Below are 25,112 nucleotides of genomic sequence, written 5' to 3'. Positions count from 1 at the left end.
AAAAGATCAGAATAATATTCCCCGGTCATTGTTTTACCCTTCTCAAGATAATTAATAAACAAAATGCTTTAGCATCCCAAAACACTGATGCCATGACCTTTCCTGCTGATGGAAAAGACATTGTCTTCTTTGATGCTGAATAACCAGCTTCTGTTTTGACTGCTGTTTGGATTCTGGTGTAACAGTGAATCCATAGTAATAAATCAATTCACAAAATCAGTTTTATTCTTGTTAAAACACTCCAAGCACTATTCAGAGTGTGTTTTTGATCTGCTGTGAGGCACCCATCTTGCGTAAAGCTTTTTCATTTGCAATTCTTCATGAAAATATATCCTACATGTTCTTTTGAAATGCCTATAATTTCAGCAATTTCACGCACTTTGACTCTCCGGTCATTCAAGACCATATCGTGCACTTGATCAATGATTTCTGATGTTACACTTTTTGGACGTTCTTCACATGAGTCATCTTGAAGGCTGGTATGGCCACGTTTAAACGCAGCAGCACATTTTTTAATTGTCGAAAATGAAGGAGAAGAGAGCCCATAAACATTTATGAACTTCGAATGAATTTCTTTTGGCGTTAAACCTCTTTTACAAAAAATTTTATAACCACACAACACTCAATTTTATCCATTTCAAGACATTTCTTGAAATGGATAAAAAGGCCAAGAACTTTTCAGACCACCCTCGTAGATGTTAAGCTGTAGATGACAGTTCCATCTTATTTTTCTTATCCATACCTTCCTCCCTATAGATTTGTAAAATGCTATAAAATGTTTAAAACATATAAGAACAATCACTGTTATTGTGTATTTTTCACTGGTGGTACTTTTTAAAATTAATTATCACATGACTCCTGACTCATTGTGGGAGAGCACTCCACTGTCTATGCTACTTCATCCTCTATTTGCACACTACACATTATTCCATTTACCACCTTTCTATTTTTTTAATTTTTGGTTTTTCATTTACAAAATAATATTCATATGGAATTAATAATTTTTTACATCAAATACATTAGTAGATTTCTAAATGCAAATCTTGCATAAAGCTTTATTTAATATCAACAGCTGATTTCCAAAAAAAAAAAAAAAAAAAAAGATAATCAGAAACCTTTGCTAATCCAAGGATTCCCTATTGTCCTTTCCCACCTTCCATAAATTGAAAAATTCCATCCATTGAAGTCCTGTATGATCCTTTCAGAAGTTTGTAAAAGTCTCAATCATATCATCCCTCTTTCTCCTGTTTGCTAGTGTCTGCAGTCTACAAATTGTCAATCTGTCTTTATAATCAGTATTCCATAATCCTGATGTCATTTTTAATACTCTTTTTTTGCACTCTCTCCCATATATATCACAATCACAACGGAAACCAGGACACCAGACCTGTGCACTATAGTCCAAGTGAGATCTTTTCAAGACCTTGTAAAGAGGCAAAATGACATCCTTATCTTTACATGTGAACGTCCGTTTCAGCATTGCAATTATCTTTTGAGTTGTATTTGCAGTCTTTGCTACATGGTCCCTGAACTTCAACTTCTATCTACTAACACTTCAAGATCCCTAGCCTCATCAGTTTCTTTAAGCATAATCCCACCAATATAATACGACATTGGATATCTAATCATGCCAAAGTGAATGACTTTACTTTTACTGACATCCATTTTCCCATGCCCATAATTCCAGCCTGTTTAAATCATTCTGCAAGTACTGCATACAGCAGCATTACTGATTTCCGTACCTATCTTTGCATCATCAGCAAATAGCTGTATGTCGCTTCTCAAATCCTTCCCAATATCATTAATGTACAGATTGAATAACAGTGGACCAAGCACTAATCCTTGTGGTACTCCACTTGGTACCTTAAACCTTGCAGACTCAGATCCCCCATATACCACTTTTTGATATGACAGTTAGCCATCCTCTTATCCGTGCTAATATTGTATAACCCAAACCCATTTTCTCCAATTTATGCAACTGTCTACCATGCTGTATAATGTCAAAAGCCTTAGCAAAAAATCAAAAGTATCGTTGTATCCATTCCCCTTGTCTAGATCAATGGTAACATTGTTATAGAATGTGAGCAAGTTGCTAAAACATGACCTTCCCTTAGTAATGGGTTGACAGTGAATCTCTATTTTGCAAATGATATTTCATATCATTTGCAAAATAGAGATTCACTGTCAACCCATTTCTGAATGCGAGTCCTAACCAATTTTTCCAACATCTTCAACATCGCTCCTGAGATACTAATTGGTCGATAGTTGGATACATCGGTCTTTGCACCACCCATGTTCAATGGAATTACCATATATTCCTTCCATTCCCTCCTGAATCTTCCTTGTTCTGAGACTCATATTAAATAGCCTGGTCAAAGGAATAGCCAGTTCAGCTGAACACACTTTTAGAAACGTGCTGATATTCCATCAGCCCCTATTGCAATTCTTATTCAGTTTTTGCAACAGCTCTAGTACCACGTTCTCATACACCTGAGTTTCTTCATCTAGTGAAGAGGTTGCAGTGAGCTCAATGTCACATATACCAGGATGATAGCTTTTAACAAAATGGGCACTCATTAGTTGAACAACTTCTTCTGCATCTGTAACTCTGAAGCCATCTGCGTTTAGAAGAGTTATTCTTTCATATTCAGTCTTTCTTTTACTTGCAGCATATCAATAGAATTCTTGTGGGTTGTCTTTAGCATGCAGAGCGAGTTTCTTTTCATACTCAGACTTTTCTTTCTGTACAATAGTTGTGACTATTGTAGCCTGCCACTTATAATTTTTGCACATCATACTTATGCACATAGTATTCCTTCCACATCATCCTTTTCTTACAAATCTCTTGCTTATAAGGTTATACATCCATTTGATTCGTACCCTATTTATTCTTCGAACTTTCAGGACACACTCTGATATTGCATCATTTAACTATTGTTTAAATGCTTCCCATGCACAGTGAATATTCTTCCCTTCAATCAACTGATTCCATTCCACTGAACTTGGTATACTCCTCAGTTTGTCATAATTTTTTGCTTTGTAGTTCAGCATGTAACCTTTTCTGAATGGAACATTCATAAACTTAGTCACTTCCCAAGCGAGTACCGCATGATCACAGTCACCAACTGGAGGCAGAATAGTTATGTCTTTAACTGAAATGCCCTCTGAACTATAATCAAATCTAACACTCTTTGTTTTCTAATTCCTTCTGTCACATGCTGGTTGAGGAAGTTGTATTGAGGAACAGCTCAATAAATGCATTTTCATTCTTCTCGCGAGATTCTACTGCTACCCAATCAATATTTGGATAATTAAAGTCTCCCATTATGATTACTCTTTTCACGCATATTTTGTCTATTTAGTGATGCATTTCTTCATCACTACCAACTGATCCACCAGGTCTTTAACATCACCCCCACTATGTAATTGATCTTATTAGATTCCACCTCACACCAGATGGCTTCAAGCTCACTGCCACAATATATACTGTTAGTAGTAGTAGTACTACAATCATGGATCTAAACTCTAACTAGATTCAAGTCACCTGATATCATTAGCAGCACCTCCCCCCTCCTGTTCTCTCTATCCTTCCTAAAAATAGTGTACCTTTTGCACTCAATACCAGTTAGTATGTCTGATTCTGATATCCAGGTATCACTAATGCCTACAATCTGAGGTCCGAACATATTGACTAAGGCAGCAAAGACTACTCCTTTGTTTTGATACTCCTAGCATTCATGTACAGACACAATAATCTATCTGCATGTTCTTTTGTATACTCTTGTCTGCAGTCTGCATGACACAGACAGCTTGCAGATCTCTATTCTTATCTAGTGCCTTATACATGTAGACATCTTTGCACACGTTTGATGGGTCCCAAACCGAATAAACACAAAGTCAAAATCGTTCTCTCCTCGTCAACATTTCCATGACAATTTCCATCGCATTTATAGATCATTTGTATCATTGAACTTATTTGTAGTAGCAGAAAATGTTTTAGTCATATTGGGTCCAAAAATTAACTCAATGAAAATAATAATAAAGATCGATCATCAAATTTGTGATGTGTATCTTCAGGGAGTGTACAGGATACCAAGACGGTACTACATGATTGCGTTTGCATTATTACTTATCTTGTGACAACAATTTTCCTCCAAAATCATTTGCCAGGCTCTCTAATATTTTCAATCTGATATTTCTGTCTTCTAGGGCACTTCTGAGTGCATCAGTCCATCTAGATCTTGGTCTTCATCTGGTTATTTTTCGTCTTTGTAACACAAGGCATCTGTTTTGCTAAACTTTACGCTCTCTCATTTTGTTTAAGTTACTAATGCTGTCTTAGATTAGCTCTGCTCACATAATCTTGAATGCCAACAGTCTCGAGTTATTTTCTAATATCTTCATCTTTAATGATTCTGACATTGATTCCATCTGTTCTCTCCTAATTTTTCTTAGTACTCTGATATTTGTGTTATCCAGTCTTTGATCAACTGTTTTATTTTAACCTAGCTCTCAGATCCATATAGCTTCTTTAGTGGTTTGACTCATTTCTTTCATATTCCATATGTTCAGTTGGCTCCTTAACATACCATCTTGCTAATTATATTGTTACCTTCTATATTTATTTTGTGATCTTCACTTTTAAAAATTGTCTAAATATCAGAAGTCTTTTACTCATTCTATCGATTTTACATTCAGGATGTTGATGTTTTCAGATTTCCTCTCTCTTTCGTAGTAGTCTGCCTCTTTATTCTTGGTTTTCATCCCAATGTTTTTTATGAACTTGTTCATAAAAAACATTTCATTGTTTTTTATGAACAAAAAAAAAACGCGCATTCAAATCCAATAAGACTAACAGAATATACAAAAGAACGGAATTAGCTATATTGAGAGAAAGAATTGTAGCTACTAGAGCAGAATTGTCCAAGATTAACCAGGATACATGTACTATACATAACAAATTTGCCACATCACTCCCGTTCGAACTATGGAATATCATAGACACTATCACATACAATAAAGCTACAAAAGTGTCAGAAAAGAAAAACCGCCACCTAATTAAAAAATTCAATTCCCTTCTAAAAGAAAAGCAAAGGAAACATATAGATCATTCCAAAGTAGTAATTAACCTCTCCTCAAGAGTTCTAACGAGAGATGAAAAAATTTTCTTATAAAAGGCTTTAGTTTTGCTGTAACGCTACAAGTCCCGAAAATTGATATCATACTCTAAATTGAAAAAGGAATAAAAATTTACCAGGAGATATAGCAGATCTGATTTGCATTCAAAGCACAGCATTACTATTAAATTGCAAATTACCACCAATAAACCTATAAAAAACAGAATTTGCAGCCCTTAATAAACTCAAATCAGACAAAAACATAGTTATAATCAAAGCAGATAAAGGGAATGCAACAGTTATTTTAAACTCAGAAGATTATAACAAAAAAATGAAAAGCTTTCTTGAAGTTTCCAACACCTACACAGCAGTAGACAGAGACCCCACTTGGCGAACTCACAACAAAACCAATGAACTTATCAAGAATATACCAAATTGGTGTGAGGAACTAAAAAGAAATTTACAATCAAAACACCCACTAGTTCCTAGAATATATTCAGTTCCCAAAATTCATAAATGAGATGTACCACTAAGATCGATAGTAGATGGAAGGGACTCTCCTACCTCAAATCTGGCAAAGCACCTTACAAACTTTATTTTACCACATAGGAAAAACACCATCGTTCATTAAGAACTGCACAAACTTCATAGAGAAAGTAAAAGATATACAGATCGATCTTTCAGATATATTAGCGAGTTTAGAAGTGGTATCCTTTTCACAAAGATTCCAAGAAATGAAACAGTAAACATCCTAGAAAAATTTCTTCCCACCAGACATTGTACAGCTCTACGAACATTGCATAAAAAAACATGTTCTTCCTTTACCAAGACAAACTCTGGGAACAAAAAGGATTAGCAATGGGTTCGCCCCTCTCACCAGCTCTAGTAAACCTCTACATGGAAAATTTTGAAAATAATGCCCTACAAAACTGGCACATCAAACCAAAAATTTGGCTCTGCTAGGTGGACTACATCTTCATCATTTGGCCAGGAACAGCACTAGAACTGACTGCATTTAAAGACTATCTTAATAACTCACATCCTAACATAAAATTTACTCTGGAACTAGAAGAAAATAAAAAACTTCCTTTCCTTTCCTAGACATCCTTATAGAAATAAATGAAATAAAAAACAGATTATTGTTTTACATTTATAGAAAGCCAACAAACACAGGAAGATTCCTTCATGCTACCTCACACCACCACCCCAAGCAAAAAATAGGCTTCATAAAAACCTTAAGGGATAAAGCATACAGCATCCCCAGTACAGAAGAAAAGCGGAAAGAAGAAATACAATACTTAATACAGATCCTACAAGTGAATGGTTTCAAAACTAAATTAATTAAGAAAATTCTCAATACGGGACCTACAAGAAACTTAAATAAACAAGACTTCAAGAACGCAGTCATCCTTCCTTATATGAAGAATGTCACAGATAAATTAGCCAAACTTCTCTACAAGTACAACATAAAGTGACTTTCCTACCACTTGAAAAGATATCAAAATCTCTTCGTCCTCCGAAACCTCCACATCACACAAATGGAAAAACCAGGAGTTTACAATATTCGCTGTTCCTGTGGCATCTGCTGCATAGGCCAGATGGAGATCGGAAGAAATCCTCATGAGCGAACATCAAAAGGACGTACAAAAAACAGAGAGAACATAAGTCTAGTTCGGTATTTCACACAACTTCTACTGGTCATGATGTATTCTGGGACAGAACAAACATGTCCTACATTGATAAAAACTGTTTCACAAGAAAATTCAAAGAGGCAGCAAATATGATCAAAATTCCTACACAATGCAAGGTTTGATTTTAAATCAAGTTTGGTCAGCGTTTATCAAAAATTTACCCAGTTCAGACCTCAGACAGAGTGAAATTGAACCACAAAATGTGACATTAAATAGCATTGTTTCCAGCTAACATATATAGATCTGGTTGTATAGATCTGTTATTCGGTTTTTTAACGAACTTTTTTGATGTTCATAATCCCAACAAATGAACTTTTTTTTTTTTTTTTTCGTAATTTCTTATAGTTTGTGCTGCTTTAAACTGTTAGTTATTTTTACCCCTGAAAATGTTAGTCTGACGACTAACAAAACTTGTTGGGTTTGTTTTTTAGTACTTGTTTAGTTTTAAAAACAGTCTTTTTTAATAAAAATGTGGTCACAAAACCGAAATAATCTGATTGAACTTCTTAACCACAGAAACCTCCGCATGATTAATGTATACCCTTATCTCATACCTGATTTAACATCAAACCATTTTTCTGTACTTCCTTCTATTGACTTACAACTCAAGTATTGCTTGATATAATGTAACATTCACACCATATAATTCTTGCTTTTTGACAGCTTGTCTCTTGGTACCTTGTTATGTGCCTTTTCCAAATCTATAAATCTCAGAAATTGCTGTTATATTCTTGTGATTTCTTGGCTATTTTCCTTAAAGTTAAAATCTGATCATGATGACTTCTGTTTGGCCTACACCAGCTTGTTCTCTAGGTTTCCCTTCCACAATTTTTCATATCCTCTTAAGTATGCTTTCAGAAGTCTTACCTGGTTCACTCATTAAGGAAATTCCTCTCTAATTCTCAATTTTTTATTTTCCTTTTTATGGATGGGTGCTAAGAGGCAATCATCTGTAATTCAACCCTATGACTAAGCCATCTGAATATTGCAGTGTAGCACCTGTAAAACTTTTGCACCTCCATATTTTGTTATTCTTTTAAAGATACTTGCACCATATGGTTTCTTTAATTCACATAAAAATAGAAAGAAATAAATGAATAATATTTATCAGCCATATATTTTGGCCTGAAAATTACAGGTCCTCATCATTGGCAAGCAGTACTTTAAAACAAAGTAGAATTCTGACAGTGGATTGACTTGAAACAGTGAGGATGGCATGTTGTTATACAGGGCAGGATGCAAAAGTCTGAGGATACATATTTTTGTTAACTGTATTAATTAAAATTTGAATGTGTAATTAAAATAAGACTCGCATATCTTTGATATTGAGAGGCAACCATTCTGATTCATGCTTAGGTGGATGTGCGGTGTGACCAGATAGGATCATTTGAGAAATGACTATGTCAGGGGAATGGTGAAAGTTACGAACTTAGGAGCAAAGATACAGGAGGCAAGGTTGAGTTGGTTTGGTCATGTGATGATGAAGAGTATGTGGGAAGGAAGGTCATGCAGATGGATGTAGGGGAGGAGGAAGCATGGGTGGCCAACGAAGAGATAGAGGGAGATGGAGGAGGACTTGAGGATGAAGAACTTGGATGTGGCTACAGCTCAAGACAGGAGGTTGTGGAGGAGACTCACTACAAATAGTGACCCTACTTAAGTGGGACAAGCTGCAGAAGAAGAAGATCATATTATGGTCAAACTGGGAGATCAGCTAACATCCACCTAGAAGAACACAAAATATACATCTGCTACCACAACTATGGTTACTCAGGTGTGGCAGACCATGCCTTGGATACGTTACACAGAATCAGATGGAAGAAAACTACCATGCTTCATTGTAGCAAATACGAACTTGAAAGATTCTTTAAAAGTAGACTTAAAAAACCAGCCTAATCTTAATAAATATGGTTGAATTAAACTCCCAAAATTTCGGAAATTTTAATTCTTAGGCCTCCCGCCTAACATCTAAGGCTAGCTAACATCTAAAGTCCTATGAGACCAGGACTTTAGTCTTTCTTTATTCTACCTCATTTCTTCCACTTATTGTTTCTTGTGTTTTATTCATATTTTAACATTTTATTCCTGATGTCTCTGTGACTGAGACCAAATAGTGAAATCGTTTAAATTTGTTGTTTAATTATTTCTCTTTGTGCTATAAATTATTCCATTAAAGTGCATTCCTCAGACCTCTAACCATATTGGTCACTCATCTCTGGATCTTCTCCACTTTTCTACCCATTTCATTCATTTACAACTCTTCCAGAGAAAACTCTAGTCCAGATGCTCTTGCTAACCACACCCTTGCTTCATTTCCAGGGATGACTCCTTGTTCTCTCTCTTCTAGTCAAGCACCGAAAAAATTTTCTGCATCAATCCTGTAAAACCCTTTTAGTAACTTAATACTTCTATCACTCCCCTTTGTCTGTATCAGCAACCCACAAACTCTATCCTCATAGGGAGCATTCTGCAAACCTCTCACCATATTGGTCACTCATCTCTGGATCCTCTCCATTTTTTTCATCCCCAAGAGATCCTGGTGACCAGATCTGTGCACATGCATGTAAAATGAACTTTTCACATGGATAGGAAAGTACCTGACTGATATCAGAAAGTAATGTATGGTGGTGCTGGGTCTAAAAGAAGGTGACTAGTAGGATACTTTAGGGTCCCATTGTTGTTTAACTTGTATATTAATCATATTGAAGGTTTTCAAAGGAATATTAAGTTATTTGTTGATAGGGTCAAGTTGGAGAGTGTGGTTAGACATAGCTGATACAAAATCTTCAGAGGTTGACTTGAATAGACTTTATATGGGACAAATAACAATGTTGGCAAGTCTAGGTTTTGGACAGAGGACTTGGCCTGTACAATATTATATTAACAGAATTTGCAGTTAATGAAGCTAGGGACTTAGCAGTTATAATGAACAGATGATTAGAAAGTTTAGAGCCATACCAAAGGGATTAAGTGCACCATTGAAGTAAACATTAGCTTTTAAGAAAAAGAAGTTGTTCTCCTCCTTTATGAGGTTTTGAAAGACCATATCTGGACTACTTGATACAAATATGAACCTAGATTCCCTATAGAGATATAAAGAGTTGAAAATATTTAGCTGCACAAGCAGGTAGCCAAAATGATAATTAGGCTAAGGAATTACACGTGAGGACAAACTGAGAGAATGAAGTTCATCATCAAAGTGGGATGGAGGAGAGAAGAATTACAGATACAAGTTAGTGAGGGAATCTTACAGTCATAGAAAGTTTTCCATTTGGTTACAGAGTAAATTATAATAAACAAATTATATTTTTGTTTTAATCCTTTACTAAAGCATAAGCAAAAATTTGTGTGAAGTATCTTCAAGACTAGTTTACTTTTGTATATATAGGTTGTTTACTTTACATCATTTGCCTCGAATGCAATTTGAGGCAAATATGTTGCTGTGCATTAATGGAAGGATCACTACCCAGACTCATTTTGACTTTACTGAGGTCCCATCATTGGGAACTAGACACAGGAAAACAGTGAAGTGCAATCAATGCAAAAATCATTTTATATGTACAAGTAGTAAAATGGTGTACTACCATATTAAAATACTCTGGAGTAGGGTAGTTATAGAAAACTTTTCTAATTGATTATTAAGTAAAATGATATTTAACAGGAAATGTTGTAATTCTTTTACCCATTTAGGATGCATCTGTTTTTGATTTCTGCTTATTTTTATAATATTTTTATTGCTGATTTTCATATCAAATTTGTTAACGGTTGTTATTCAGTTTAGTTGAGGATTTCTGCAAACTTGTACTGGATTGATTCAAAAGTGTAATGTCTGCACAAAATAAAGAGCTAGTTGAATATCTCTAATTTTGATTGCATTACAGCATATTTTCTTTATCATGTGATCCATATAGATCAGCAGTCCCCAACCCACAGACTGCATGCAATCCCGTAGCAATTTGATGCAGCCCTTGTTCTCCCAGAAAGTCTACCTCTTTCAAATTTTTATATAAACTTGACAGTGTTGACTTTTATTAACCCTATGTGAATGAATCCCATGATCACTAAAAGCATCTATGTTAAATTTCTCTCAAATTCCTCCCAGCTACAGACATACTGTTTGTCACTGATGCCATTTAAAGGAAACAGATGGTAGCATTTCAGTATCAGTTTTCACCCAACTGTTATGGAGATCTGAGGAGGTAAAAAAAAACTGAGAAACGACCAATTTTGAAACGTCGGAATCTGTCAAAAGTGCAAATTCATCCAAATTAGTAGTACCCTATTCTTGCAGCTTTCGGTCAGTGCCTATTGAGACATGCCAGATAAGTTTTTTTTTGGTTTTTTTTTTACTTTTATTCGGTTAATTCTGAAGTGTGTCCAGTGATAAAGTGATTACAGACTGCAGTAATCAGCGTTCAGTATTTTAAGATTCAAACCCAAAGTGAATATTATTCTGCTTGCAAATGAGATAGTTCAGTAAATAACAGATGTCTATGATATATCAGGCTGTATAAAATTCTTGGTTACTATATCTAGTACTACCTGATATATTTGTTGAACCTAAAGAGATTTGCAATGGCTGTGTTCAGAGGTTGGTAGCATATATATTTGTGAATCAACATTTTCAAAAATGTTGAAAATGTTGATTCAAAAGTCAAAGTGTAGAACAAGACTTTCGAATGATCGTATATCTATTGACCATTTTCCCTATTGTGATATATCCATTTTCCCTAAATTTTACTGTTTACTAGTACATTTTCAAGTATTTTGTCCTTCTGCATCTCTGATGCTGAGGGCATAATTTGACTAACTCACTCAAAAAAAAAAAAAAATCAACAGATTTTGTCTGTGGCCTAAAAGTCTTTTAAAAGTAGTGAATGTTGTTCTGGGAGGTGAAAGATTGAAGATCACTGATATGTTGTTGTTGTTATGTTCCATCGAGTCATTTTTGACTCCTGGTAATTCTATGAGCATACGTTCTCCATTCAGATCTGTCCCTGGCCATATCTTTCAGAATTTTCAAGTGCATTCCAGTTGCTTCTTTAACTCCATCCCCCCATCTAATTCTTGGTCTTCCTCTTCGCCTGTTTCCATCAACTTTAGCAAGCATCATCATCTTCTCCAGACTGTCATTTGCTCGCATAATATGTCCGAAGTATGACAATTTTTTCTTAATGATCATAGCTTTGAGGGAGCAATTTGGCTTTATTCTGTCTATCACTGATTTATCGGTTTGCTTTGTAGTCCATAGTATTCTTAGTAAGCGTTTCCAAACCTATAATTCAAATGCATCTATCTTCTTCCTTTCACTCTTTCTCAGGGTCCAACTTTCACATCCATACAGTACCATAGGGAATACCAGCTTTCACGATTCTGATTTTTGTTGTGAGGCTAATATCTTTATCTTTAAAGATCTTGCTTAAATTTGTCATTGCTTTCTTTCTGAGTAATAATCTTCTAACTTCTTCAGTACAATAACCATCTTGATCAATTCAGGATCCTAGGAGTTAGAAGAAGATTATTAAAATCATTAAGTTCACATGTTGCCATAACTTTTGTGTTTTTGAGGTTCAGTTTAAGACCATATTTAGCACTTTCTTCTTTACCTTTCATAATAAGTTCCTCCAAATCGTCTTGGCATTCTGCTAGCAAAGTAGTATCATCTGCATACCTCAAATTATTAATATTTCTGCCACCAATTTTAATTCCAACTGAGGACTCCTCCAGCCCTGCCATTCTTAAAATGTATTCGCTGTACAAGTTAAATAGGTACGGAGATAAAATACATCCTTGTCGCACCCCTTTACCTATTGTGAAATACTCAGTTTCTCCAAGATCTGTTCAGACAGTAGCTTCTTGTTCATAATAAAGATTCCTCAGAAGGATAATGAAATGCTCTGGTACTCCCATTGTTCTTAACACAAAAGGAAGGAAACAAAGGTAGACATTCTTTTGATATTCCTGTGCTCTTTCTATTATCCATCTCACATTTGCGATTTGATCTCTTGTTCCTCTGCCAGTTTGAAATCCTGCCTGTTTATCTGGCATTTCTCTCTTCATGAATGGTTCCAGTCTTTTTTCTGAATGATCTTAATTACGACTTTACTTGCATGAGAAATCAGTGCTATAGTTCTGTATTTTTTGTGCACTCTTACATCGCCTTTCTTCAGTAAAGGTATATAAAGTGATTTTTTCCATTCCCTAGGCCATTTATTTGTGAACCAAATTTGCTGACATAGAGCTGTTAAAATTTTAACTGCCTCTTCTCCGGGATTTGAGCAGCTCAATAAGTATTCCATCTCCTCCTAGTGCCTTCTAACTGGATAGCTGTTGCAGTGCCCACCTCACTTCAGTGTTACTGGCTCTTGTGTATAATCATGCTCTTGAAATTTCTTAGGAATTTTGGAGTCCTTTCTGTAAAGAGCTTCTGTATACTCTTTCCATCTTTCTTTGATGTCTGCAAGATATCCTTTGTGTTTACTTTTCAATATTGTCACCTTGGCACTAAACTTCTCTGTTAGTTCTCTGATCTTTTTGAAAAGATCTCTTGTTTTTCCTTTCTTGTTTTAGTCTTCTATTTGTTGGCATTCCTGGTTAAAGTATTTTTCCTTGTCTCTTCCTGCTTTGAAACTCTGCATTCAAGTGCAGTACTTCCTGCAAATTTCCTGTGGCCTTCATTTTCCTCCTTTCCTGAGCAGTTTTTATGGCGTCTTCTGACAGTCATTTAAACTTCTTTTTCTTCTTACAAACTTTGGAATATTCTTCTGTCTTCCCATAGTTCATCTTCTTTGTATTCAGCTGGTATGTTTCCAAGATCATATCTGATTGAGGTTTGTGTTGTTTTCAGTTTCCATAATTTCACATGTATCATAGCTACTAATAACTCATGGTCTGTTCCACAGTCTGCACTTGGAAAAGTCTTGACAGACTGAATTGCACTTCTCCATCTTCTTTGTCCAAGTATATAGTCAATTTGATTTCTGTATTGTCTATCAGGTGATATCCATGTGTAGAATCTTCTTTTGTGCTGTTTAAAGCAGGTGTTAGCAACAAACAAAGAATTCTTTGTACAAAACTCAACTAGTCATGAATACTAGTCAAATACTTTGTACAAAACTCAACTAGTCAACTGTGTTATGAATACCTAAACCAAAACGACCTGTTATTCTTTGTTCCTCAGTCTCTCCCACTTTTGCATTCCAATCTTCAATAAGTAGCCATAAATCATGCTTTGGTGTTGCATCTGTCACTTCTTGTAACTTGCCATAAAATTCTTCAATGTCTTCTTCACTGATATAGATGATGATTATTGGAGATAATCTGCACCCTTGTCCCACACCTAATATTACACCAAACCGTCTTCTTGTATCTTGTTTGATTCTAATCGACTTACAACCAAAATATTAATTGTGTATAATGTTCCATTTATCATATACAGTAGAACCTCAGTTGGCGAACATAATTCATTCCTAAAGGCTGTTCGGGAACCGATTTGTTTGAAAACTGAAACGATTTCCCCATAAGAATTAATGTAAAATGGATTAATCCATTCCCGAACCCCAGATGATTGCTCATTTAAACCTTTATAACAGTACTATATGCATAAAATCGTATACAAAAACAATGAAAATGCATAAATAGTATACAAAAATCATATACATAAAGAATAAACATAATAAATGGATAAAATCTAAATGTAAATTTAGCTTCACTTTAACTATACAGAGGAGAGCTGATGGCATAAGTGGAAGGTAGTGAGGAAGGAGTCCCCTTCCATAAAAACATCAGGTAACTGTCCTTCTGGGTTTTTTTCTCTTTCTGTCTCTTGGCACCATTCGACTCTGCTTGAGACACACTGGGCCTCTGTCTTACTAAAAATCTGTCCAATGAGATTTGTTTTTGCCTGCATTTTAAAATGTTTCTGAAGTGAGACATGGCACTGTCATTGAAAAGGTTTATGATGCAGTTTGCTACAGCTTTGTCAGGGTGATATCTTTTTACAAAACTTTGCACCTCACCCCATTTCGCACACATTTGTTTGATCAAAGAACCAGGAACATCCCTCCCGTTACTTCCTCTGTGTCTGAAGACATTTCCTCCACCTCTGTCTATTGCTGCTCCTTCTGTAGTTGTTCCAGTTCTTCCATGGTGAGCTCATTCCTGTGGGCCTTCACTAACTCCTCTACATCAGCATTGTCAACTTCTAATCCCATGATTTTGCCTAGAGGCACAATATCATGACAAGAGCATACTCAGCCTAAAAGCCCTCAATGTCTCTGTCTGTTACACAGTCTGGCCACAGTTTCCTCCAGGCCAAGTTCATGCTCCTGTAAAAGTCACTTGTACCCAGGCTTTGTCAAGCATACTTAAGCAATGGAGGGTGTTGAAGTGATTTTTTAAGAATTCTCTGAGTGTTAATTCTGTGTCAGAGGTCACTTCAAAACACCTTTGAAACAGTGCTTTGGTGTAGTTTCTTGAAGTTTGAAATGACCTGCTGTTCCATGGGCTGGATTAGAGGAATTGTGTTAGTGGGAAGGAACTTCACTCTGATAAAATCAAACTCCTCTGCCAACTCGTCCTCCAAGCCTGGAGGGTGAGCAGGAGCATTGTCCATCACAAGAAGGTATTTTATTGGCAAATTTTTTTCTTGAAGGTATTTTCTCACACCAGGGGCAAAGACTTCACTCAAAAAATTGCCTGGTTACCCAAGCCTTACTATTAGCCCTCCACATAACAGACAATCTACTTTTCATCACGTTATTTTTTTTAAATACCCTCGGATTCTCAGAGTGGTACACAAGCAATGGCTTGACCTTGAAGTCCCCACCTGTGTTTCCACATAGCAAAAGAGTCAGCCTGTCCTTCATTGGTTTGTATCCTGGCAATGCTTTTTCTTCCTGAGTGATGTTGGTCCTCTTTGGCAATTTTTTTCCAAAATAGGCTGGTTTTATCACATTTGGACACTTCTTGGGGAAGAAAATCCTCAGCCTTAACATAGTCAGTAAATTCTTGCACATATTTCTCAGCAGCTTCTTGGTTCAAACTCGCAGCCTCCCCATGCCTAACCACACTATGTATACCACTTCTCCTCTTAAATTTCTTGAACCACCCTCTACTAGCTTTAAACACATCAGTATCAGCACTCGTACCAGGATTTACTTTAACAGATCATCATCATGTAATCGCCTCGCTTTTTCACAAATTACAGCCTCAGAAACACAATCACCAGCTAACTGTTTCTCGTTTATCCAAATCAGCAACAGTTTTTCCACTTCTTCAGTTGTCTGTAATCTTTGTTTAGTAAGAACTTTCACTCTTCTTGCAACATCAGCTCCCTTGATTGCCTCTTTATTTTTGAGTATTGTACAGATCTTGATTTTGCCATACCGAATTGCAAAGCAAGATTCGAGACACAAACGCCATTTTCATGTTTCAATAAGATTTCTTTTTTTTCACTTCTATCGTGGTTCTAACACTTTTTTTTTTTGCTTTGCTGCTGCTACTATCCTTCTTAAGCCCCATGGTAGTTTATTTAATAATAATTTATGAAAAAACAACAAAACACAAAAAAATCAAGAAAAGGCATGGAAGGGGATCAATCGTTCAATGCTGTTGGTACACTCTCCCTCGATGAGTCTTTGGACTCCCTGGAGGTGTCACATAATAATAATTCGAGCAGGTGTCTGCACTGAGAGGAGGCTGCTGCGTAACTGACGCTCTCCCTCCTTACATGTCAGCCCGCAGAGCACCTGGTTGCCGGTTTGCCTCTTCGGGAACCGAGATTCTGTTCGAAAACTGGAGTGTTTTTTGTTCTGAAGATATGTTCTGGAACCGATTTGTACGAGATGAGAGTCATTAGACAACCGAGGTTCCACTGTAATTGTTACGTTTTGAACATTACAATTTTTCTCTCTCCACAATTTTAATTAGCTTCTACATGTAATTACTTCTACATTTAGCTTCTAAATAAATAATATAGTATTTTTATTGCATTGTACAGAAGTGAAGAAGAAAAAGAGACCATTTGTAAGCAAGTGCTTATCACGAAATGTTCCATTAGTATTAAAAAAAACAGTAGTAAATAGCTGGTCCCATTAATACATAGATAGGCAGTCTTGTGTTGCATTAGGTTAAGCAACACAAATTGTAAAGCTTTGTTTTCACGTTTGTACCACATAAAATTTTACTAAGGGCACATAAAACTTCCATTGATATATTACTGTGAGATTTTGGCAATAAAGTGCAAATCAACATTGTGGTATTTAAATAAATGCCTACTATGCATGTGACATTTGTAAGCTACTATTAATATGCACTAATTTGTTGCTCATTATGGTATTTACTTTTAACAGAAGGCAACATTTAATTCCTGACATGTCTTCAAGATGTGCGCAAGATACTGTTGTAGTACTGCATGAAAAATTTGATTATTATGAACTTCCTATTTACAGTTTTAGACTAAATTAATCTGTCTCTCAGGATTCCATTATTGTCAGATCTTAATTTCAGTCTTCTAAAGACACTTCTGACTACATCAGTCCACTTAAATGCTCTCGATTTTTTTTCTTGCCACCCTGGTATCAAATGATATACTAACAAAGGGCATTTACTTCCTTATTGCTAGTACCTATTTGATATTTAGATCTGTCCAAAATTCTATAGAAAATTTGAATGCTTGTGTACCATTTATATATAATTTACTGCAACTAAATAAATATACAGGTGAACTCTACTTACAAACATATGCTCATGGAAATGCTTATAAGTTGAATGTACGTAAATTTGAATTTATTCTCTCCATAAAATATATTGTTACATTTTTTAATGCATTCCTGAAATATATTACTTTAATATAAATATATTAAAAATGAATAATGCCAAAATACTTCATTCTAATTAATTAGATTAATTAAATGCAATATCCTCTTTCATTCTTGATAGTTATCAGTTCTGTATTAATTCATCAGTAGTATCAATTACAAAAGTATCAATTATATTTTTACCATAAAGGTTTATTGTACGGGTGCTTAAGGGTCAAAGCAGTATAACTCTGAGGAGACCTGGACATAGCCTTTAAAGGAATGTGGAGAACTGACCAGGGCTTCTGACGTAATGTCCAATCTTCACCTTCTTGTGGTGCACCCTTTTAGGTATCTACCTGGACACCGAATGAACAAGGATGGGTTGTCAATTTGGGATTTAGCTGACTAAATTGTATTCTTCTTGGCTTAAACCACAATATAAAATAATGGTACGACATGACAGAATTTCATACCAGCTGGGGGCGTTGCCCGGATAAACAAGGCTCCTGTTGTTGTCGCCAGGGAAACCAGGTCAAACAGCAAAAAGTCAGCTACTGGAACAAATCCTAAAACACACCCCCAACTCAACATCACCAGAGTTCAAGATTGGTACTATCAACGTAAGAAGCCTGAATAGCAAAGAAATGGAGCTCGCTGAGGAATTGGATAAGTACAAGATCGACATAATAGGGGTGACTGAAACAAAAAAGACAAAAAACTGGTGAGATCTTTCTGACCAATAAATACAAAATGTTATATTCAGGCAATGACAATCAAGAAAAGGAGTAGTCATAGTATTCAACACTAAATACGAGGCTAATTTTCTTGAATGGCAGGCAATTTCAAGTAGAGTAATATTGGCAAATATCAAAATGGAGAACTGGACAATGAGTCTTACTTGTGCTTATGGTCCTGCAGAAGGTTCTACTAAGATAGAAGTGGAGGAATTTTTTGAGGCTTTAGAGAAACCAACTGACACAATGAAAAATGAAAAGTTGGTCCTTGTTGGCGATCTAAATAGCAGAGTAGGAAATGATTGGCAGACATACAAAAATATTTTGGGAAAATTTGGAGAAAAGGGCAAAGCTAATAATAATGACAAATACCTGGTTGGATTTCTGCTAAAAATGTGCACAAATTCACTTGGGGAGAAGAGGCAAGGAATAAGAAACGTCTCATTGACTATGTTATTGTTGATAGTGATGTTTTCTCCCTGGTGCAGGATACTAGAGTGTACAGAGGATTTGAAATTGGAAGCGATCAATATTTAGTTTTGAGCAGGATAAAATCAATTTCATATCGAAAGGAAGAACATGTAAGAAAGTTTTAAAGCGAATAAAAGTTGAGCAGCTCTCAGATGTGAACTGTAGACTAAAATACACAAACACGAGCCAGCGAAGGTTGGTCGATTGGTAGAGCTTCTGCTACTAATGGCTCATAAAAAGTTAAGCAGATTTGAGCGCGGTTAGTAGTTAGAAGGGACCAATCGTTCGATGGTGTTGGCACATTCTCCCTCGATGAGTCTTTGGACTCCCTGGAGCTGTCACTTAATAATAATAATAATTATTATTATTATTCAAGAAAAAATTAGAGTTTGAGAACAGGAACCAAACCTTGGAGATTCAGTGGCAAGCCCTGAAGAAAATATTGATTGATTCAGCCAGAGAGGCATGTGGTGAGGTTGTCTGCAAGGATAGAAAAATCAGAACTCCATGGTGGACACAGGAAGTTAAAGAGGCAGTGAAGGAAAAGAAGAAATCATATCAAATGTTTCTGGCAAATAAGTCAGCTTGTACTCTTAGAAAAATAGAGACAAATGTAAGAAAGCTAAACACTGTGTATAACTAGCTAAACAAAAGTCATGGGAAGAGTTTGGTAAGAATATAGAAAATAAATATCAAGATGAGTCCACGTGGTTAGCCTAGTGACTGTGAGCTTCACAACCATATGCCTGGGGAAGGAGTGTCCTAGGTTCGATTCATGTCGGTGATGTGAAGAGCTGAAGGATCTTCCTCAGCCATAGCCAAGTTAGCCAGTCTTGGGCATGGACAGTAAGGTTTTTCCCCCAGTTTATCCTGGGGTTTTTCACGCAAAGCAGGCAAACTGGCTTTGAGAACTCAACACTACAGGACTCAGGATACACTAAGACATAGGGCTGACCACCTTGACACCGCAAGGTAAAAGAGGATAAAAGGAAAATGAGATATCAAGAAGGTGGCAAGATATTCTGAAGGTTGCTGAAGAAGCTAAATGGAGGAAAGAGTGCTGTAAAAGGAATTAGAGGTGATAAAGGTGACATGAAAACTAGAAAAATAGATCATTAAAGTATAATTACTTTGAAAAATTGCTAAATAAAACTACCAGTGACAGCAAAGTGGTAAAAAAACACTCAACAGGCATGCAGTCAGGAATACATATCCATAATTGAAGTAGAAAAAAGCATTAAATGTGGAAAGGCAGCTGGAGTAGATGATAATCAACCAGAAATGCTCAAGTATGGAGGTATAAATGTCTTCCAGTGACTGCACTGCATAGTTCTGAATGCCAGGAGAGGGACAAATTCCAGGTTATTGGAGTAGAGCTCCCATAGTATCGATATATAAAAAGGGAAATAAAACTGAATGCAGGCAAACTGGTCTTGAGAACTGAACACTACAGGACTCAGGATACACTAGGGCGTAGGGCTGACTACCTTATCCTGTGAACGGTTGAGGTCCGAAGATTAATAAACTCTTGACACTGCAAGGTAAAAGAGGATAAAAGGAAAATGAGATGAGATATCAAGAAGGTGGCAAGATATTCTGGAGGTTGTTGAAGAAGCTCAGAAATGGAGGAAAGTGGGAATTACAGAGGTATTTCTCTACTGAGTGTTCCTGGTAAAGTTTATGCAAGTATACTTGAGATAAAACGGATGAGAAGATTATGGAATAGAAGCTTGGTGAAAAATAAGCTGGATTCAGGCCAAATAGAGGCTGTCAGGATCAGATTTTCACTTTATGACAAGTAGTGAGAAATTGTGGGAATATAACAAAGATTGTATTTAATAACTAATTATAGTAATTATATGTAATATCCTTTAACTTAAATAATTGGAACATACAGCTATTCAAAATGTTGTATGGTGTCAATGGGGTATTATATCAACAAATACGTAATCTTTATTTGAGTTGCAAGTCAGTAGTTAGAATTGAAGGAAATACAGGAAGATGGCTTAATGTTAAATCTGGTGTCAGACAAGGATGTACATTATACCCTCTGTTATTCATTATTTATATGAATCACATTATGAAGGAAAGTGGTATTAAACCTGATATCAAAATTGGAGATGGTCATGTTAGCTCTTTGCTTTATGTGGATGATGATATACTTCTAAATAAATCTCTACAAGTCTGCAAGATTCCCTAACTAAATTGAATAACTGTTGTAATAGATTTGGTACAAAGGTCAGCAATAACAAGACAAAGACAATGAAAATAGGTAGAAGCATTGAAAATATTAACTGCATTGTGAATGGAGAGCATAATTATTACAAATTGAAAAAATATCAACATCCAGATGAACACAATGTACTAAATTCACTATTGCAAATGACTGTGCAGTAGTGCCAGTTGTCTTGTATATATTCACCACACCAGTGATATAGTCATTGTTTGCCATTAGTTGCTGTGGTAAATAGTGTGACATTCTGCTGTTTATCTAGAAGGTTATCTTTAAATGAACTTCTCTGACCACTTTTTTTTACATAATTTTATTTATTGACATTTGAATTATTAGCCTTTTAAATACAAATCCTGTGCAAAAACCTTGATTATAAGAATTGTCAATTCATATTAATCTAGTATTAGTATTATTTCAATGGAGTTGCAGCTTATCATGGGAGATGCTTCACATCATACCTACCTTGAAGAGATTTAGCATTAGTGCCTTTGGTTCAGCAGTGCATTCCACTTGTTTGTAACTCTACATCAAAACATTATGAAACTATAAATAATAAACATTAAGAGACAGCATTATTATGTTGTCTCTTACTTCCTTATTCATGACACTTAACATACAGCTTTCTGGGGCGACTTTCTCCCATTGTGTACTATTTGAATTATATTTATGCTCTGTCTGTGATACATTTCTTCACCAATTTATGTCTTGCTCATCCTTTTCTTCTCTTATCTGTCCAATCTTGTACTCAAAATTCCACAGTCCCAAGACAGCCTTAGTCACTTGTCTCTGTACTTTCTCTAATATTTCCGTATCACCCTGATATTCAACTGCCTAGCTCAGGAAGATGTCTTAGTGACTGAGCTGAAATATTGACCTAATAATGTGATAGCTAAATAAATATAATTAATTATTATCCCTATTTGTTGTGTTTTCTCCACTAAGGGTAAAAAAGTGCCTGTTTTTAATTAAAAAAAAATCTAAGATTAGCATTTTACTAGTGATCATAAACTCCATTTCATTTTACTTAAACTTGGTACTTTTCATTTATGCAGTGTATTTAAGAATACTAAGAATTCTTTTTAAAAATGTGAGGTAACCTTTCAAATCTGTCAAAATTTTGTAAAGAACTTGTTTATTTCAGTAGTGAAGAAATAATAACAGTACAAATAATGCCACATGTTCTTCTTTAACTGAGTTTTCATTAAAAATTAAATTATTGAATTTTCTTATTTATTAGCATTTTTATTGAAAGTTCATAAATATTTTAAATATTGGATTATACTTGTTTTTCTTTCATTCTGTATTGCTTGTATCCATATAATCATACACGAAAATTCTTAACTATATTATATATGTCTGTATTACAAAATGCTAATTTTCTCATTATAGAGCTACATTATTGAATCTTTAGCAATGCATTTTTTAATTACAGTCAAAGAATTCGGACTATTTTTCCCAGTATGTAACAGAGGACTTTGAAAAATACATTCAAAGAAAACGATGTGACCATATTCATGGGAACCATATAGAAATGCAAGCCATGTCCGAAATGTACAATAGGCCAATTGAAGTTTATCATTATAGTACAGGTATGTTATTTCAATCAGTTCATTATGATTAGAAAAGTCAGTGTACATAAAACTGTGATTGATCACAAAATGTACAGTATTAAGATTCATAGCATGTTAAAGAGAATCTCCATATGTTATTCATGGAGAAAATTTTAAGTATAGATAGATTCTTGCTGACTTTTGACTATTAAGCTACCACAAGATATTGTGGTTGAGACAGTTGTAGGTGTCCTCCCACGATGAGTCTTCGGACTCCTTGGAGGTATCAGGAATAATAATAATAATATTCATATATATTATCTTAAATATTATTAATCCTACCATAGAGATGATCTCTGTTTCTAACAATTATTTTTTTTTATTCTGAGTGTACCTATATGTTATTATATGCACAAGGGTTCACTCCAATTGGTGCATTGATCTTAACTCTTTCTTTCAGAATCCAAATAATCACTGACTCAAGACCAAAATGCAAAATAAACACATTTAATAAAACAAAAACAATATATATACACTTCAAACAAATATTACATAACTAATTACAAAATTAATTGGATCCAAGGCCTTTTAAAAATAAACTTACACTTAAGACTAGACTAAACACTTTGTTTGCACAATCACAAAAAGTTCATAGCAAGTTTCTTTCTCTGTCAAGGCCCTTCTCCAAAGATATATGACTCTATTCTTCATTTTTACAGGATCCTTTCTCATCACTTATGTAACACACATTAATTCTTCCTGACTTAATTCTGTCTCTTTTCTTCAGTAGAAATAATAGTCAGATCTGGTGTCCTTAATACAGGTGAAACTTCCTAATCAGAGTTTTCTCGAACATTCCTTTAGAACGTAAATAGAAAATTCTTCTTTTATTCACTAAATGCTTATTGACAGTCTTGCTCTTCCAATTAAAAAACTTATAGTTCTACGATTCCCTTTTCAGAATCTACTATAAATCTTTCAGTTAGCATTTCCTCCAATATTCCTTTTAAAATGCCTATAGCAATATTTTCTTTTATTTATCCACATTAAAACTTAATAGTTCCACGATTCCTTTTTCGGAATATACTATTAATTTTCCTCCGACTGTCACATAAAAAAAAACTTAAGTCCCTCCGAACCTAAATATCTGCCAGCCTGTGTTCTAAAATCCTTCCGAACGCTATCTTGTTTACAGGCGTTACTCAGATACCGAACGCTTTCCTTGTCAGCTATCAATCACACATCGAACCTCTCGGCGAGCATGCGCACTCCGTGGCAAGTGAGAAATTAAGTACTGTATAATGGCTGACACATTGTCTCCGTTAGCGACAAGAGAATGTTCTCATAAAACACAAAACTTAATATTTCAAACCATAATAAATTTGTTTAAAGTAACACAACTATTCAAATCCGGTAAGTACATTAAATTTTTAACTGCTTTACATATCACTTTTAACAAAACAATTTCCATAACGGGCAAATCGCAAGTGCTGACAATGCGTGTTATGAAAACAAAACTAATAAACATTTTAACATAAATAATTCGTAAAAATAGTCAGAATTTTAATTATGATTATTTTTACAATATGATTGATTATTTTTTCATTTAAGTACAGCTTGTTAAATATTGCATTAAGTTTAGTCGATTAGTATTATGATTGAAATATGCATACTTCCTCTTAACAGTAATATAAACAGCTAAATTATATAAGTCAAGCAGATATTAAATCCAGCATTATTTCAAAGATGAATGTAGGAACTATGAAAGTTTTGTAGTTGCCAGAGAGCTTACGGGAATACACTCCTCGGCATTCACGAGTTGCCTTAGTTATGGTCTACTTAGAAGATACTGCCTAAGCATCTATATATTCACCTTTTATTAATCCATTTTGATAAGGTTTCACTGACTTGACAGCTGATTTGAACTGATTCGTTCTACCTTAGAGATCAGCTAGAAACCTTAAGAGTGCAAAAACTCTCGTTTCGTATACTATGGAACTTGAAACGACAGAGAAATGTATTTTTCGTAAGCAAACTCTCGGTCTCTGTGTAAAAGTAATTACTAAAATAAAGAGCCTAAAGGCTTCAGTTCGGCGATGCAAAATAATTTTGCATCGCTGAACTGAAGCCTTTAGGCTCTTTATTTTAGTAATGTAACAGTTAAATATAAAAGTAAACTTGCATTAACCACACTCAACAAAAGCTGTAATTTTTGCTATAAGTAGTTTAAAATGGCATTTATAGTAAATAAATCCATAACCAATATGACACTTGACTGAATTTCTATTTCTCTCTCTCTCTCTCTCTCTCGCATTTTTAATTGTTTATGGTATTCTCATACACAAAAGGTTAGGAAAATGTACCAACACTTTACAAAGGTTATGTAAACTAAGAACCTTGTCTTGGAGTTTCAACATGGTTTTTCAGGCCATCTGTAAAAAAAATGTTATCACACTTGACAATAAATATCCACCTTTCATCTAAAGATATTCACAGATATCTAAAAGTGAAATT

At 35.0% G+C, this 25,112-nt stretch overlaps 1 protein-coding gene across 2 annotated transcripts in view; it reads left to right on the top strand.

Annotated features, from left to right (window-relative positions):
* Positions 1 to 25,112, top strand: part of LOC150102110 (OTU domain-containing protein 5-A-like) — a 178,470-nt gene that overhangs the window by 58,288 nt on the left and 95,070 nt on the right. For both annotated transcript variants that reach the window (XM_090400163.1, XM_090400162.1), the window contains exon 4: positions 22,481 to 22,637. In XM_090400163.1, the coding sequence (XP_090256289.1) occupies positions 22,481 to 22,637 (157 nt within the window). The remainder of the gene's footprint in view (positions 1 to 22,480; positions 22,638 to 25,112) is intronic.

Source organism: Typopeltis vanoorti, chromosome 11 (assembly GCF_054136105.1).
Source record: "Typopeltis vanoorti isolate ZY-2024b chromosome 11, IOZ_Tvanoo_1.0, whole genome shotgun sequence".
NCBI classification, from domain to species: Eukaryota; Metazoa; Arthropoda; class Arachnida; order Uropygi; family Thelyphonidae; genus Typopeltis; species Typopeltis vanoorti.
This window is presented reverse-complemented; position numbering and strand designations above follow the sequence as displayed.